Source organism: Ramularia collo-cygni (genome assembly GCF_900074925.1).
Source record: "Ramularia collo-cygni strain URUG2 genome assembly, contig: RCC_scaffold20, whole genome shotgun sequence".
In the NCBI taxonomy this organism is placed as follows: domain Eukaryota; kingdom Fungi; phylum Ascomycota; class Dothideomycetes; order Mycosphaerellales; family Mycosphaerellaceae; genus Ramularia; species Ramularia collo-cygni.
The window spans coordinates 229,662-247,456 of record NW_019716274.1 but is presented as its reverse complement, the minus strand read 5'-3'; the positions used below and the strand labels follow the sequence as shown (position 1 = coordinate 247,456).

At 53.1% G+C, this 17,795-nt stretch overlaps 3 protein-coding genes and 1 non-coding gene; 2 read left to right on the top strand and 2 right to left on the bottom strand.

Annotated features, from left to right (window-relative positions):
* The first annotated feature begins 4,876 nt into the window (after nucleotides 1-4,876).
* Nucleotides 4,877-4,949, top strand: tRNA. Its single transcript has one exon. It is a non-coding gene; the product is annotated as a tRNA-Arg (tRNA).
* Nucleotides 4,950-8,626: 3,677 nt separating this feature from the next.
* RCC_12224 (uncharacterized protein) lies at nucleotides 8,627-12,258 on the bottom strand (the record flags this gene model as incomplete). XM_023775171.1 has 4 exons in its annotated part: nucleotides 8,627-11,554; nucleotides 11,607-11,716; nucleotides 11,774-11,857; nucleotides 11,916-12,258. The coding sequence occupies 4 exons, from the start codon at nucleotides 12,256-12,258 to the stop codon at nucleotides 8,627-8,629; spliced, it is 3,465 nt and encodes a 1,154-aa protein (XP_023630939.1).
* A 1,023-nt stretch (nucleotides 12,259-13,281) lies between these two features.
* RCC_09932 (uncharacterized protein) lies at nucleotides 13,282-13,818 on the bottom strand (the record flags this gene model as incomplete). Its single annotated transcript, XM_023775170.1, has 1 exon — nucleotides 13,282-13,818. The coding sequence occupies one exon, from the start codon at nucleotides 13,816-13,818 to the stop codon at nucleotides 13,282-13,284; it is 537 nt and encodes a 178-aa protein (XP_023630938.1).
* A 1,242-nt stretch (nucleotides 13,819-15,060) lies between these two features.
* On the top strand, nucleotides 15,061-17,128 carry RCC_09931 (uncharacterized protein; the record flags this gene model as incomplete). XM_023775169.1 has 13 exons in its annotated part: nucleotides 15,061-15,174; nucleotides 15,228-15,338; nucleotides 15,404-15,431; nucleotides 15,487-15,752; nucleotides 15,842-15,883; nucleotides 15,934-16,009; nucleotides 16,060-16,175; nucleotides 16,234-16,272; nucleotides 16,323-16,445; nucleotides 16,501-16,597; nucleotides 16,645-16,710; nucleotides 16,760-16,948; nucleotides 17,007-17,128. The coding sequence occupies 13 exons, from the start codon at nucleotides 15,061-15,063 to the stop codon at nucleotides 17,126-17,128; spliced, it is 1,389 nt and encodes a 462-aa protein (XP_023630937.1).
* Nucleotides 17,129-17,795: the final 667 nt, after the last annotated feature.

Here is a 17,795-nt window from a genome sequence, read left to right as displayed (position 1 = left end):
TCTCGCACGTCCCACGCCATGGATCCACAAAGCCAGTCAGTTGGCTCGGAATATTCTCCTACCTGGCTTGCCCACCGCTGAGCCGAAGGATGTCATCATCGACCAGCAAGAGAAGTCGCCCAGTAAAAGACTGTGGGGATCGCCATACCCTTTCGAAGCAGCATGTGCACTCCTTCCTTGATAAACAGACACCGGTACTGTAAAGTTCGACCTGGAAGTCATATCGGCTATACGCAAGCTGCTTGCCGAACAGAAGTCCAAGGTTCGCATCCATCTTGGTGCTGCGACTTCCGGTATCTTCGAAGACATTCTCCTTGGCGATTCGATCTCGCGAACGCAGCATGACGAGACTGTCTACATCAAGATGAGCTCGAAGCTTCCAGGACTGAGTATACGGACCAGTCTGTCGGCGATTCTGTCGATCGATGACTCCGAAAGACAAGCTCAGCTCATCTCCCTCACGGGTAGCGCTCTCCGCCGCCGGACTGAGCACAGCGATCATCTTCCAGCAAGGAAGAGTAGGAGACGCTGCCCRGCCCAAGGCCAGCAAACCATATCCACGAACTTCCCAATGGAGCTCAACTTGGCTCACTCGCTTCTGAATCCGACGTGCGCAGCCWTTGTTACGAAAGATCACCAGTGGTGCAGTACAGAGTCAGCGAAGTTCGACCCTTCGCACAAAGCAGACATCAGACAACGCCATGTCCCAACGCGCAGTGCAAACCTACCATTTGAAGCAGCGGTACCTGCGGATCTGTTCCAGACAGTGACTTCGCTGAAGCCTCGGTCATCCTGGTGAAGACAGGGACAACAAACTGAGCTTCGGTCGTGGGCGTGGTCCACCGTCAACGGTACTGCTTGGTTTCCTGTGAAGAGGAGAATAACAAACAGCGCTTTGATCGTGGGCGTGGTTCGAACCGACGGTGACGCCTCGGTGTCGTCAGTACTGAATAGTTTCCCGGTGAAGAAGAGAACAACAAACAGGGCTTTGATCGTCGACGTGGCTCGAACCGACATTGACGCCGCGGTATCGTTGGTACCTGCTGGTCTCCCTATCTGGTATTCCACAGCGGAACAACTTTGGGAGCGAGTGTCGACCTCCCTTGGCCAGTTCGAAGGCCTCACTGAGCCATTCAATCGGTAGTAGTGACGGTCGGTGTGTACAAAGAGCAGGGACGTAATGACTTCTGGAATGAACATTCACCGTCGCTTGTTACGCCTTGAGCACGAGAAGCATCCCACCCCCAAGCAACGTACGGAGGAGGATGGTCCTCGCCAGCGTTCTGTCAGCGATTTCAGCGCTGAGAAATTCTCCTTCGATAAAGACCACATCAAGAAGTGGACGATTCACTTGAAACTTCTTTCAAGTAGAAGCCTGCAAAGGACTGGCAGTACGCCAGTGTGCCGCTGTGCGCCGCCCTCGACCGCATCAAGGCACTGGATGACGAGAGCTTTCACCGAGGCTAGGCCTTTCTTGAGACCTTCAGTCATCCTCATCTCTTACGTCGCACTTCGACTGTCCATTCCTCCGCGATGTCAATTCAAACAACCAAATGGGCCCCCAGAACATCGGCGGCGGCGACGGCCTGTCCGGCGCCCCACCGGGTCGGGTCTTGATGACTTGGCCCGGAGGGGTGCACGGATGGGCTGGTCCCAGTCAGTGAGTGGAGATGTGAAGGCCCGGTTTCAGACACAGACTGAAGCTGAGCTGTGGTCTGACATTGGAGTGGATTTTCCTTGCATTTGTCGTTCTTCACACGACTTGGCTCGGAGCTTTTCGTCAGTTCAGTCACGACCCTGGACGACGAGACTCTTCCGGCAACGCCTTCTGCTTCTTTCCAGAAGGCGATRGCCTGCGACAAACTTGGCAGCTCTCCCAATTCTCTTGAAGACAGCGTTCGCTTGGCGCCGCGACACTGGAAGCACCCCACCTTTTTGCTTCCCCCTCTTATATATCCTCCGGACAGGGTAGGCGCACATCGCTCTCCTTGTGTTCGAGCAAAGCTGGGAACCGGTGACGAGTTCACCAGCATACCTTTGCCTTCGGAGAGCTCGTGGCGAGTTCACAAGCATCTATTTCTCCTTGGAGAATGGGACTGCCTTCGGAGAGTTCGTGACGAGTTCACCAGCATTTATTTCTCCTCGGAGAATGGGACTGCCTTCGGAGAGTTCGTGACGAGTTCACCAGCATTTATTTCTCCTCGGAGAATGGGACTGCATTCGGAGAGTTCGTGACGAGTTCACGAGCATCTATTTCTCCTCGGAGAATGGGRCCGAAAGCAGCAATGGTTGTGGGGCTGGAGGCTTGTCCCTCGGTCAACTGGGAGTGTCGGGAAATTTTGCAAGGACACTTCCAGAAGCACTGGCTGAGATGCTGTAGAATTGCTGCTTTTTGCTATGGGCTGGAGTCATCTTTCAAAGCGAAATGGAAGTCTCCTTGAAGGCCAACGGGAAGTGTTCGATCGGAACTGCAAGGGCAATGTTATAAGCAGCGTCCTGTCTGCTTCGTCAATCTGTTGCTTTCCTCCGACTTGGACCCGGCCACGATCTCACTGTTTTCGCTGGAAGTGTGTTGAGAGATTGCCGCAAGAAGGCAAAGCCAAGTGATCTTGGCATATCCGAGATTGCCCGTGTGGACCTTTCGGCCTCTCGTAGAAGCCTTACAGCCCGACGACAACCAGCATCGCTTTCCTGGAATTCGATGTCTCTGTCTCTCAGCTGCCAAGTGACAAGGTCCTTCCTTGTCGAGGGAGTTTCGCCATGCTTCTCGCGGAACCTTTCCTCACTTCAGTCCTCAAAGTTCTCATTTGAGTATTTGCTACTACCACCAAGATCTGCACTAGTGGCCGTTCTATTCCTGGGGTATGCTGTACCAAACCGTCGCCAACTGCCATTGAAGTTGGTGTCGGTCGTGGTCAATGGGCGACACAGCAGCAGCAACGCCGTTCTCCCTCTGTCAAGTCCATGGAGCCGCTCAACTACCTTTGCCTTCTGGGTCGTGCCATGAATTGCAATTGGAAATTCATCGTGGACAAGATCGTCTGCAACATTGGTGGACCGGATCGTCTGCAAAACTGGTCCAATGGGCTCCAAATTTTCACTGGCCGCTCGTTACGCGTCAATCCATTACCGCTGAGATTCCGAGCCCGATCGGCGGCCGTGGTGAAGCGACCGGTGGAGATGTTTGTGTCGCAGAAGTGGCAGAATCTGCGCCGACAATACGGAACACGGCGTCTGCTGATAATCAGCAGGCGTCCATCTTCCTGCAGCAGAAGCTCAAGGTCGGTACACCCGAGCAGAAGCATGATGATGTTCGCGGCCGCATCGAACAGGTACGTGGGCTTTTTCCAGCCRCTGTTCCATCCAGAGTCATCTCGGGCAGCGCTGCTTCGAGCACGGCTCTCCCGTGCAGATCATCATCATCGCCTAGGCTATTCGAGGCAGCTCTCTTGCTCCGCGTCCGCGATCAGCCTATTCCTACAAGGACATCAGAGAGATCGGAACAATGCTTCGAGACCTTGGGGACCTGCTGCGGTTATGAGTACAAAGTGATGGGTTGGGACACCTGGCTGGCGGGACAGAGGGCGCCGGGAGAAGCGTTGGGGTGTCGGCTTCCGACAGGGTTTAAGATTTTGATGTGCTGTGTGGAAACAGCATCCATTTGCATGGTATTTGAAGGAAGGACTAGTGATTGCAAGGCTGCGACTGGGCTTTGGGCTGCCTGGCGCAAGTGGGTGGGAACTTGGGTCAACGTCGTACGCGCGAGATCATCAAAGAGGAAGATCCTGGTTGCAAAGCTCGTTCAACAGCTAGGAATTCAAACATATCAAACCGCTTCAAGATACCTCTCCACATCCCCAAGATCCGCTAGGATGGTGAGTATGTGTGTCTCACTGCAAAGCTAAGAATCTCAGCAGACACTCTCTTGCCCATGGTAAGTTCGGACCGAACGTCGTCGCTTTCACAAACTTTGGACAAGTCGATCTTTCATATCTTCGTACACTGATCAGATCCAAAGTTCACAATCGCTTCCGCCCGTGTGCAAGAGTGTCAGAACTGACAAGGAGCTCTGAAAGAGAATTGACATCAACACTCTACCGCAAGTTTCGTCAACTATGATCTCTGCGAGACATAGCATGCGAGCCGCCTTGCCATGGTATCTTCAAGATGCATCTAAGGACAGACGGATTTACACAAGACATCAAGGAGCTTACAGATCTACTTCAAGTCGGAGGTAGTTGCATAAGGATATCGGAATCCGGACAAGTTGACCTCGCCTGTCTAGAGAGGTGTAGGGCTCTCACCTAGGTATTCTTCATCTGCTCAAGCTGACTATTTAGAGGTCTGCGTTTGATCATTCGTACAAGAGGCCAGGATGCTCCTCAGGTGACTTTTACCTGTTGAGGCTGAGCTTCCAAAGTTTCGCATGGCAGCTTCGCCGGAAGAGATTCCGGAATGCYTTTGATCGCCGGCTAGCACGCCGTCAGATGCTGGAATATCATTTGCGGCCAGGATCTTCCACCCGAAGACCATCAAGCATGGCGATGCCTCCTGCCTGGTTGAAGGACGTCGTTTGGCCTATTTGCTGAAAGACATCAGGAACGTGACGAGCATTTGCCATCTTCCATAAACCTTCCCGTCTTTCTCCCCAATACCTTGCCTCCTTCATGCTCAGCAGAATCCGAAGTAGCCGCGTTGTCTGGTGCCACTAACTCTGCTCTCCCGTAGCCTCATTTCCTCGTTTGCTTCGAAAACGGGAACCTGCATAATCACCATCCCACAAGCCGGGAACTCTGCTCACCGACAACTGCCCGCAAAGCCGGTGGACTCTTGTACTCCGCTGGATTTCAAAACTTCAAACAACCATCTATACACAGGCCTTGTGGCTCAATCGGCAGAGTATCGGTTTCCGACGCCGGTGATTGTGGGTTCGAGTCCTACCAAGGTCGGCGTTCTGTTTTGCTTCAGGGTTTGAGCTTTTGAGAAGGGAGATGAGGTGGTTGCGTGAGGTTGAAGGAGCTGGGGTTGAGACTTTTGTGTTTTACTTCGGCTTGTTGCTCGACAGAGGTTGGTCCATGTGCGGAGGCAATGGGGATCTGATGGGCTTCATTCTCCTTGCAATCTTCCGTGAGCTGACCGCTGATATGGTAATGCAGGTTCTCCGACCGCCAGACTTTGATGCTGAGTTCATCTGCCGCAAGCTTGGCACTCTCGCTTAAGGCGTGGCGAGGAATGAAAGTCTTTTTCTTTCAGGACGATTGTCTCGGTGGCTTTTGATATTCTTGGGCCTCTGGAGATCCCTTGGATACAAGGTCCGCTTTTCGTCTTCCAAGAAACCTCAGGAAAGACACCCTGGATAAAAGACGATGATCCATGCATACTCCCAGCACCACCCAGAGCCAGAGTGTGTTGAGAAAGAAGCGTCGACAGGGCCAAGTGTCGTTCTTACATCTCTGGCGCTACTAGATGTCTTTCCGTCTCCTACGATAATTTCACATCCTAACCGCTTCTCTTCCCAACACGGCCTACCATCCAGAAGACGCCTTGCCACAAACAGGAGAAGAGCTCGTCGCTGCGATGCTTGCACTTGCGATTGGCCGCGAGAAGGAACCAGTCGCCACGACGAAGAAGACGGCGCACCAAGCACTGGCTACGTACCAACTCGCTGCAAGTAAACAGCACCTACGAGCTGAGACTACCGCAATCCTCGACACAGCACAATGCTCTGAAAACCCAATCAACATGTCTCTCTTTCCTTCGACCATCTCCTCACCATCATGCAAGGACAGACTTCCCAACCAAGAGATGAAGTCGTCAAACAAACTTTCCACAAATTCCAAAAACCTGCCAATTTTGGGAATTCTTGGCTTCGGATTGAAACTCTGTTCAGTCCGATGGGAGACCTCACGTCTGGGCAGCTTCGTGCAGATTTACATATTTACTGGACTACACGCACGAATTCATGTCCTCGTGATGACTGGATTGTAGCAGAGGGTAGAGGCTGAGGCTGAGTATCGTCCGTGGATGTCAACCCTTTTTGTGATGGATGTTGATTTGCTTGACTTCTTTATAACGACCAAGATGTCTCTGTTCCATGTTGGCTGGAAGTTCGCTCTTTCTTGAAACATATCATACCTGCATACAGCCTCGGATCGCTACTTTTCATCTCTGTTCACACGTTCTCGCTGCATCCTGGCCAACTTGCTTGGCGTCTGCAAGCCGGTAAGTTGACTTTGCAATGGTCAAAGTTCCAGAGAATGTAGACTCAACTGTAATAAGACGTCAGAGTATCTCCAACGATCTACTGAAGACTATCCTGCTTGACAGCATAGATTCATCACTACGACTTGAGATAGAGGACGCTGACTATGGTCGGAGAACTCCATAACGGCGTCATGGAAAGGAACATCGGGTACTTCACCTTCGGACTTGGTCAAACAGCAAGCGCTGCACTTTCCCGAAGGACTGCTTGGTAGTGGACGTGGCAGACGTTTCTTCCATTCGCATTTGGAGATCAAAAGTTCATTTCGCTGGCGTGCTGTGTCCGCTGTGCGATCGAGTGGCGAATGATCCCAGTGAGTGCAAGGTGAACAGCGGGCTGTCCTCACTGCTCCGATGTACCTTTCCCTTGCAAACCCGCATCAGCAGATCTACTTAAACTCTGGATGCTTTGTTCATCCACCAACTTGGCCAAGGACCAAACATGTTCCAGTCCGGCTTGTATGCATCAGGCTTGAAAGGCCTCTTCCTGCTGAGTGAGTGAAGGATGTCCGATGGATTGACATCCAGACCGAAATGAACCGCTATTCTTGCCATTGCCCGCGAGGTCTACCGCCAGAGAATCTTCACTCTGTTCCTCCTCAAAGTCCGCTCTCTTTGCTAGATTCACGGAGATTCCTTGTGTTCGCTTCATTGCTGAAAGACCTTCAGCGTTTGCAGAACGATTATCATCTTGCTCCGGAAATCCAATCTTGACTCTCGTCGAGGTAGCATAGATCTAAAATACAAGATCTAAAATACAAGATCGCAAAGAGCAGGATCCTCCACCACCCCGACGGAATCGCTAACTTCGACAAGTACTGAGGGCGTCTTCATATCCTCGGAAAAGGCCGCCCACCGATGTCCTTCTCATCCGATTGGCACTATCATGCAGCTGATTGGGCAAGACTCAATGTGACTGTTGGGAAGACTCTTTCCCCAGGAAGCTTCTTCTCTTGTTGACTGACTTGTGACTTTCACGACCAGATCTCCTGTGCGACTCCAGTACAGCGGAGGAACGTGGCAGGAAGTCTCGGATGTAGCATTCTCACTGCCCGGTACGGTGCATTTAGATGTCGGTTCTTGGCTAGGGAATCGGGTTCTCTAATTGGTACGTTCCAATGATGGAGGACATTTCAGCCGAGGCGGCGAAACCTGGTCTCGCCTTCGTGATAAGTTTACATCTGCAGAATGATCGGAGAGATGTACTTGCAATAATAGCTGTTCTGAAGTTCACTTTCTCGGTGCGGCATTAATGATACCATCTCTTTGGCTTCCCTCCCAGATTCAAGCACCGAGCTTCTCTCCTTCCTTAGCAGCAAGATGCTGAAGTTCAGACCCCAATCACATCCTGGGGTAATATGCAGTAGCTCCCTCCCAGAGCGCACCTGCTGTTTCTGAACATGAAGCGGGAAAAGAGAGAAAATTTCACCAAGTTGTGACATGTTCGCACAAGCACAGACTCCGAGAACGGCATCCGTGTGTATTGAGAATACCTAGAAGAGATGTCCACGTTGCGTCAGCAGCATGGAACCCGGCGTCTTGTAACTGCACTGCGTTCGGAAGGCGGTCGGCAATGTCTCTTCCGCTTCTGCGCGGCCATGGAGAAATCTCCACATCTGTATTTGATGTATGGCTGGGACCAACATCCGTGTAGAGAAGGATCCGGTATCTGCTCGCGATACTCTTCCACCAAAGTTCCACTTTTCGCTGGTGTGTTAGCTCAGGTCGCCTTCTCTGCGTTCGAACTTTCTTTGATACTCTTCGTATGATGGAAGGTATTATGGCATTTCGCTTTTGCAGCTGGCAAGCATCGGATGCCTGTGTTGTGAAATAGCAGGTGGTGAAGAGCGTAGCCTGGATTCCAACTTCAGCATGCCAAATCTCGGGCAGGTCGGAATCCTGGACAAAAAGTTTTCGGAGGTAAAATGACGGCACGTGCAGAATGTGTTGATGACACACAAGTGACGTCGTTCGCTGACAGGCAATGAAAACTCTGCATGTGCGCWACAGAGAGCGATTTTCCCACGGGCGGCGATGGCGGGGAGGTTGACAGACTTGAGAGATGTGATCGCAGTGGAGTTGAAGAGAAAACGTTTGGTGTGAGTGTATCATTGCAGTATCAACGAGCGTGTGTATGTAAAAGTAAAGAAAAGAAAAGCAAAGCAAACAARCAGAAAACTCCATCTATCCCTCGCTGTGGGTATCATCGCCAATCTCGCTGAAAAGTCGCTCGTCAATTCTATCATGTCAAATCGCGCCGTCAATCAATCTCATTGCAGCCCAAGTCACCACTCCTGCTCGTCGTATCGTATCTCATCCTTGCCATCATCATGTACGCCGTTCCTTTCTACCCAACTAGAAGCATCTACTCAGATCCCTCAGCCCAGCGTTTGAAGCACGGGGTGCAACGCACACCATCATTCTTCAGCGTGACGGGCTTCTCCTTATGGCACGTCTTGCACCACAGACGCGCACCGCGCTTGAAGTTCTTGATCAGCAGACCCTCCTGCACAAAGTCCTGATCCTGGACGACGGGGTGAGCGGCCATGTAGGTGACCTGGCTGCCGAGAGCTTGACCCAGAGCGGCGGGGCCGGAGGGGTAGAAGTGGCGGTCCTGGCAGTTGAAGCCATGAGGGCAGTGCGTGCCGTTGGAGGATAGGAAGATTTGGCAGAGAGGACGGTCGGGGCCTGCGGCTGTGAGGGGTGGTTGAGGCTGGATCAGGAGTGGAGTCTGCTGGGAGGCAGCGGCGTTCTGGGGAGGAGCTGGAGGGGCTGTGCCCGTGGTGTTGTTGACGAAACCGGTGATTGCTGTGTCGAGGTCCTGATCATCGGCGTCGATGGCGGTGAGTGGTGCTGGTGCCTGCTGGGCTGGAGCGAATGAGGTCGGGTAGGAAGCCGACTGCTGCTGGTGATGGGCAGTGTGCTGAACTGGAGCCGATGAGGTCGGGTAAACAGCCGACTGCTGCTGGTGATGAGCAGTGTACTGAGTTGGCGCCTGCTGAATTGGAGCCGATGCGGTCGGGTAGGCAGCGGACTGCTGCTGCTGATAAGAACTGTATTGGGTTGGAGCCGTCATGTAGGGGTTGTTGTGAACTGGCGGGAGAGGGTAAGTGAAGTCGTCGGCAGGGACATCCTGCTCATCATCTTCGAACGACTCCTGGTTCTCCTCGTTGCTGTTCATCAGAGCGAGGCCCTGCTCGTAGGGATTGGTGGAGTTGATATCCGGGAGCAAGTTCATGTCGCCTTGAGGCCACTGGAATGGCTGATCTGAAGCCATAGTCGCGGGAGTGCCGTCCATGTTGAAGTGCTGGCCGTCAAAGGCGGTGTGGTTCGCACTGTAGCCGAGCGGACCACCAAGGCTCATGTCGAGCATGGTCTGGAAGTCGAGATCTTCCTGAGAGAAGGCATTGGGGATGTCAGTGGGGATGTCATTGGCGGAGGCCGATGACATTTGAGGGAATGAGGATCGAGGKATACTTGGCACCTGAGTAGGAGCAGGCGGCTCCTCATCATCATCGCCGAAGAGAGAAGACATCTCGTCCTCGCTGTCGTCGATGATAGCAATTGGGGTGAGGGGAGGGGAGGGATCGGTGGTGGCCTCCTCAGAACCGGTGGCGATGGTGGGCTCTGTAACTGCTGGCTGCTCGGCGACGGTGTCGGCCTCCTCCTGGACTTCCTCAGCGGGCTCAACATCGTCCTCAAAGCCGGGAAGCTGAGAGTCGTCGTCACCGAAGGAGAAGTCGGGAGACTCGGGTGTGGCCTCGCGAATGTAGGTAGCGGCAGATACGTGCATGTTGTCGTTCTTCTGCTGGGCAGCGACGGCACGCTCATCGAGCTCGCGCTTGGCGTTGGCGACCTCCCACTTGTGACGAGCCTCTTCCTGGTCGGCGAAGACAGCGTTGGTGTCTTGAAGCTTGTTGATGAAGTTCTCGGTGAAGGGGCTGTAGAGGGGAGCGTCGCCGACGACGCTGTCAGCACGCTTGCGCTTCATCTTCTCTTGCGGTGGCTCGAAGCCGGCAGTGTTGTTCATGATCTGGTTCTTCATCTCAGGCGACGAGCCAAGGAAGAAGTTGAGCGAGTCGGCAGACTGGTTCTTGAACATCTGCTTGGCGTAAGAGAGCGCAGCAGCGTCGGCGATCATCTTGGTCTGCACCTCAGCGGACGAGCCCAGGAACTCAGCAATCTGCTTGGGAGTKCTGGTGAGGAAGAGCTCGCGYGCATGCTCGACGTGAGCGGCGAGATCTGGAATGTCTGACAGATCCTCGGAGACGGTGTCTGGCTGCACCGCACCGGAGAGCATAGAGTCCAGCTTGGCCTGAGCAGCAATGGTGTAGACATCGAGCTCCTTGACGGCGACCTCCTGTGGGTGCGACGGGATGTTTGCTGGCTGTCCAGAGCTGTACGACGCCTGATGGAACGACGACAGCGACTGCTGCGTCATTGGAGCATTGAACTGCTGCGCTTGCTGGTGTRGAKCKMRGKKGKCGMMGTWYYRYTRWRRARWRAACGACGAGGTGGTCTGCATCTGAGCAACTGGTGGCGCGCCGAAAGCGAAGTTTGCTTGAGGCGGAGCGTTGTACTGCTGAGTCTGAACGCCGTGGAGGAGGTGGGCATGAGAGGGATTGGTGCTGGGCTGATAGCCGACGGGCGTGATGCCGAGACCCATGCTGGGGTTGTGCGAGCCATTGACGTTGTTGAGAGTCTGCATCTGCTGATTGTAGCTGGGAGCTGCACCACGCTTCTCCTTCTTGGCCTTGGAAGTCTTTCTCTTCTTGGCTGGAGCTGGGACAGCGCCAATCATTGGGGTAGCGGCACCCATTCGGGCAGTGGAGGCCATTTGGGGAGCGGCGCTCATTGAGGGAGCGGCGCCCATTGGGGCAATAGCGGCCATTGGGGGAGCGGCGCCCATTGGAGCCTGCCACTGAAGAACGCTGACGGGAGCGATGTTGTTGGCCGCAGCCATTGGAGCAACGGGAGCGATCTGCTGCTGGAAGACTGGAGCCGCAGCAACAGGAGCGATGTTGATGGCGGCAACCATTGGAGCAACGGGAGCAACCTGCTGCTGGAAGACTGGAGCCGGAGCTGGTGGTGTGGTGAAGTTGGGAGCCGCCGCAGCCGATGGCTGCTGGAAGCCGAAGCTGTTGGTGTTGCCGAAGTAGGCAGAGTCGTCGATGCCGAGAATGTCGTTCATGGCATCGCGGTCAATCAGCTCCTGGAGCTGGTTCTCGTTGCTGAAGTAGTCGGGGGCGTTGAAGGCGTCGTTGAAGAATGAGGAACCCATTGTGGCTGGAGTCTGCGAAAATGTCAGTCTTGGTCTTGATGAAGTCTCTGCATGGAATGACCACCTTTGTTTTGAAAGAGAAAAGCGGGTGAGGTGCGCTGGGAGAGTTCTGCCGTGAACTCGAAGGTGTTGCTGGCGAAGGGCGCGAAAAGGAGGCTCGAGACGCTCTTTGGTCTGCAATGCTGTCAGTTACTGATTCCATGGAAATCTCTGCAGAGCGGAGGTCTCTACCTCGATGAAGCCGCGGAAAAGCTGGCTTGATGCGCGGCGAGTTCTTTGCGAACTCGAAGCTGTTGCTGAGTGCGCGTATGAAGTCTGAGGCATAGTCAGTCACTGTTCCAATGGCATGCGGTGGAAAGTCGGAAAAACTCACCAATGGCAAGTAGCTGGAAGCTAGTTGCGGGGTGCGGAAAGTCTTGCGCTGCGGTCAATGCTGTTGCTGGGGCGATGCGATGAAGTCTTGCGGTTTGGCGGTTGAAGGCTTGCTGAATGTGTTTTTGTCTGTGTCTGAAGAGAAGAAGAAGAAGAGCAGACGAAGGGAAGAACAGCTGTCTGCGGGCTTCCCAGCCTCCYAACCTCCTCAGGTGGACTTCTGGTGGGGACAGAGCGGATTGGGAAAGAAGGGACCAAGATGAGAGTGAATGAAGTGTGGTATCCACGGCAGAACCGCCATTGTTCCACGACCAGGACTCTCCAAACCTCCGGAAGAGTCGCATATAGATGCTCGAGCATGGCGCTTCCTGCTCAGCTATAGTTTTGGCAAATTGGACACCAGAAAGTTGTTGTGTTTGCTGGCCGTGCTGCTCATGTCTTGGCGTTGAATGGCCTCTGACGAGCGCTTGTTACACAAGACACCACGAATCACCACAGCCAACCAAACCGGCCGTCATCGGCGGAGTGGAAGTTGAAAACACATAAGGCCGACGAGGTTTGCGTTCGGGAGGGGTCCTTGGGAGAGAAGTGAGAATGTCGAGCCGCATTCATGGCCAGCTTCTCAGCGTAGGTGATGTGGACAGTTTGCAGTCGAATGTTATTGTCTTGATGCAGCAGAAGTAGAGATAGGCAGCTCCGTTGTCCACAATGCAATGGTCATGAGAGACAGGAGCATGTTTTGAGGATGTCACCTGGGCAGTCTTCGGTGAGATGAAGTGTGCCGCCTCGCGAGTCGCCATTGCCAACTCTACATGCCTCAGAGCCGTGCCTTCCTTCTCTCCATGTCTTGAGACTACGTGAGCATCCGATTGGCCTCTGCAACATGCGCATCCATCTCGAACGATCTCCTGATGTGCTGTCATGATGGAAGCGGGACTTTTCTCGTGAGAATCAACATGGCTGATCGCTGAGCAGATCACGGCGCCGCATTCTTCCTTGGATTTCTGCGGATGTCTAGAGCCATTCCTGCACCAGCAGCCAGCTTTCTGTCCCATCGAGGAGACCTATGCGCGTAGCTTCCATAGTGGTATCTTCAAGCAAGCAGCGCTCAGCATGGCCTCCAGAAAGCCTGTTCCCAGGCGGCTTCAGCGAAATGGAAGACACGAGACATACTCCCAGCATGCCCGAGAATGACCAAGAACTAGTCCTGGACTCCCACGGTCGATTCGAGAGCTTTCAAGAAGCGGTTTCATGAGAAGTTGTACGCCGCAGGCATCCATGGTATTCTTCACCAAGCGACTCGGCAAAAAAGAGAAAGAGTGTGCGACGAGGGTGTTGGCAAGCAACGAACAATGGCAGAAGCACTTCTATACACGACTTGGATTCAAGGATCTGTCGGTCATGGWTACATTTGAATGAACAGTCTGCTCCGTGAAGCTCGCGGCTGCTCGCAGACAAGCTGCTGAGAATGACTTCCCGATTCCAGAAGCCGAGACTTCTGCGATCGAAGGCAAGTGAGGACCGGCCAACAAGATGGACGGCAAGAGAGGGGAGACGAGCAGTGAGACTGCGGTGAAAGGGCTGGTCGATGGCACAAATACCCTGAGGAAGAGGATGGCGAAGAGGAGGAAGAGGACTGTAGCAAGTTGACGGGATTTGTTAAGACGATGGAGGCAACCATCCTGGCCGACGGCTCTAATAGGATAGTGAGCAGAAGTGATGAGAAGTACTGAGGTGGACGCTCTCTCACAAGCGAGGGAGGTTGTGAACAGGGAGATGGGAATACGAAGGGGATGGCAGAGGCTATTGGAGCTCTGGAAGTTACCTACTCTTGGGCCTCGTACAGGAGCGAGCAAGCGCCACTGCCCTTCTAGTCTACATTCCATGCAAGTTGGCATCAGCATTGTCCATTACCTCACCAAAGAGTCGGAAGAGCTTTCCCGGTCTCTGTGACTTCCCGGCGATGGCTTGAGTGCACTGGAACGATACGCGTCTTGTCGTCTTGGTGGAGTATGAATGTAGCATTGAGATCTTGACAAGGCTTTCAAAGTTGTATTCACGAACTGCCCATATTCCCTTGCCTCAAATGGTTGCGTTGGTCAGAATAGCCAACAGGATCGATCCCCGCCGATGGGATTGTCTCGGCAGACCAAAGCTCGGGAATTCCAACCATCGGGCGTACACTTTGGCTACAATCAGAGTAATCTCACAACACACGGCAGCGACCGCCTCAGAAACATCCCGAAATATCAAGGCAGCATCAAGAATCTCCTACGCCTGGAAATGTGTTGGATCTGATACCCATTGCCGTGCAAAATGTCACTTGTACACTACCCCAACCCTAACCCTCACGCCAAGCCACCCGCTTTCGTCATCGGCACATCACATTTCGCTCGGACCTCGACATTTCCATCCTTTCGGAGTTGGACTCCTCCTACAGCCCTAGCACTCTTCGCTTGCAGACGCCGACTCCTCTCGTGGAGCTCCACATCGTCGATGCAATGATGTTGGCATCCTCTCGACAATTGTCCGCTTTGTTCAGGGTAAGCACAAGCGTCTGGCATTGAGATTCCGTCGCTTCCGGGCTCTCCTAAGGTACCAGGTCCCCTTCTCATCAATCCAAACTGGAATATTCCAGGAGAATACAGTCAGACCCCGAGTAATGGCTGCGGAAATCTGGGCGATGCAGCTTCCATGCATCGTCTTTGCTCGTTATCTCGCGATGCGTAGGACTAGCGATTCCAGGCGGATAAATGACCATTCGGCTCATGCGCGGCTTTTGCATAATCCCCGTTGCATTGAGATATTGAATATGAGCTAGCTGAAGATCGACAAAGAAGCGCCGAGTCCGCTTCTGCAGTCAATCCCTCCCCTGCAAGCCAAATTGGCCAGAGCACCACAACACCAACAAGCCGATAAACTAATGTCTCAAAGTCCCACAACTCCAACCATGATGGGCTTGGCGTACAACATGGGTCGGCAGAATGGCCGCTTCGGTTTCCCTCCCTCCCGCCTGGCCATCGGTTTCACAAGGGCACTACTCCCATCCCTTCTAGACCTTTGCGATTCCAAGCACCATGTCCCACGCTCCTTTCCCATGATCCTTCGAAGCCTTTGATTTCTTTGTTGCGTTTCGTCTCTTCGCCATGCGGCTTTCCTGGATCTTGGTGGCGTTCTCCGCCGCTCTGGCTGCTGGTCAAAATGCGACGGAAGAGTTGGAGCGGGCAATACAGCTGGTGGCCAGCATGCCCGAATGTGCAGTACGTGCGATGATACCGAGGTTCCGTGACGGATTCTGAATTCAATCTCACAGCGAACATGTCTCCTAGAGGGAGTTGCAAATTCGGGCAGGACTGGTCCTATCAACATAACCGCAAGCTGCAGCAATGCAACAGCGACTGCCGGGACTGAAGCATGCGCAAAGGTGGGTGACGTAGCGGAAGATGTACCTTGCATCGGGGAGATGGAAGCTGACTCCTCCACCACCAGGCAGCGTGCACCATTCGAGAGCAACTGAGTACGACATTCAACTTCTTCACCTCCAACGAATCATACTCACCATGTTACCGCAGCCACCAAGAACATCACCGAAACGCTTTGCAACAGGCCCGTCCGGGAAGGAGCCCACTACTCACTCGCTAGTGTCATTGGACTTGCATTCGCTATCGTATCATTTCTTATGCGTCTGGCTTCCAAGGTTTCCTTTTCTTGTATTCCTGGCTCACGGTTCGATGCCGATTTCTGGTGGGACGATCTCGCAATTGGCATCGCTATGCTKTTGCTCTTTCCCATCTCTGGTCTGTCAAATGCTCTGAATGCGTTGGGTATCGGGAGAGATGTGAGTTACTGTCTTGGGATGATTAAGATCTTCGAAACCCCTTCCAGCTTGTTATCATTGCTGCATGCTGATATCATCGTTCCACCCAGGTCTGGACGGTACCATTTCAGAACCTGACTAGGATCCTCGAAGTAAGCACATCAGCATTGCTTTGGTTGTTCATAGCTGATCGTTTCCTCAGCTGTACTTCATCGCCGAGATCTTGTATTTGGTAACCCTACCAGCCATCAAGATCGGTATTCTCTGCACATATCTTCGTCAGTTCGTCCAAGACTCGGTCTACATCCAGCAGCTGATCGTGATACAGGCATTTTCCAGCAGCCACGCTTCCGGAAACTCGTGTATGCCACTATTGCGCTCAACGGAGCATACGCAATAACATTCATCTTCATCACCATCTTTCAATGCGCGCCAGTCAACTACGTGAGTAGAGGATGAAAAAAATACAGACTTGAGCTCATAACTGACATTTGTCTTGCAGGCGTGGCACAAGTGGGACGGAACGAGACCTGGATCATGCGTATGAAGTGCCACCAAGAGTATTGCTAGATGGATACTGATGATCAACAGAACAGCATCAACGCTCAGAGCTGGGCGTCGGCCATAATCAACATCATCCTCGATATCGTCGTCGTGGCACTTCCGATGCCCATGCTGTGGGGCATGAATCTCAATCTTCGGAAGAAGCTCCTTGTGAGATGGTCTCCTTTTGAACCTACACCAATCTCAACTAACACCAATCTTTCAGGTCATGCTGATGTTCGGCGTTGGGTCCTTTGTGACAATTGTCAGCATTCTTCGTCTCCAAACTCTCATCAAGTTTGCAGACTCCACAAACCTCACATGTACGCCTCGCTTCTGCCGGCTTGAAATCATACACTGACCATCGCAGATGACTACAAGCAAGCAGGATATTGGACATCAATCGAAATCAACACTGCCATGTGCTGTGCCTGCAGTAAGCTCTCCATGCGAACGATCATCTACTGCAGCTGACAATAGGACAGTGCCCGGCATCCGGAACTTAATTCGCAGATTTCTGCCCAAACTCATGGGTAACACCACCGGCTTTGGCGGCACCACAGGTGGAACCAATTTATCCGGACCCACAGCAGTCATGAGCAGTAACCACAAAGGAGTCGAGGTTAGTGTGCGGCAACGAGACAGCGAAGACAGGACCTTCATCCCACTCGAGAGTTTGTTCATCCTTTTACAACGTCGTTCCCAACACCCTTCTAACATATCACGAAATAGATGTCAGTACGAAGGATTTGATAGAGCCGGCAAATGGCCCTGTGAGTCCAATCAGTCCCCGCGAACGCGCCAGCCGCAACTTCTCGCGGCCCAAATCACATCAGTGGGGCGGAGAAGGATGAGTTGGGCGAGCGGTGTGTGTGTGTGGGGATGCCGCCATGCACTCTCCTATCTACCGGCATGGAAAACGTGGTGGAAGACGCTAGAATTTGGATTGCAAGCGAGGCGTTTTTAATGTGGATACTGTCCCAAAGAAAGGAATATTGTCATGACCTACAACCTGCATCATCATCACATCGACGACGTTGCACAATGCACAACTTTCCACTTATGAACAAGTTCCCCGATTCTCGGACCTCAACTACCCGATTCGCCATGAAGGATTGAAGAAGCACAGACAGAGCATTGATGAGATCTCAATAATCAAGGCTTATCGACCCGCTCCTCCCAACCTCTTTTCGGCAAATGGGAATTCTCCGTGCACGAGCTGTTCAAAAATCCACGACGGACGCTTTAAGGATCCCTGCTTCCCGCCGCGGAAAGCTTTACCCGAGGGCTAAAAGGTATTGGAGACCAGGGTAATCCCTGACGGTCCAGGAACGGCGGAGGACCCTGGCTGAGACCAAGACATTTCGCCGTGTGGGGCCATACAAAAACCCGAGATTAATTGCGCAACCGAGTTTCGCTCGAGAGAGCTCGGGTGGGAAGGGCAAGGCGGTTTTTATTAGTTAGGGGCGTTTGTTGGTGGTCGTCGTCAGCCTACTACTGTAGGGGGAGTTGTTTAGATCG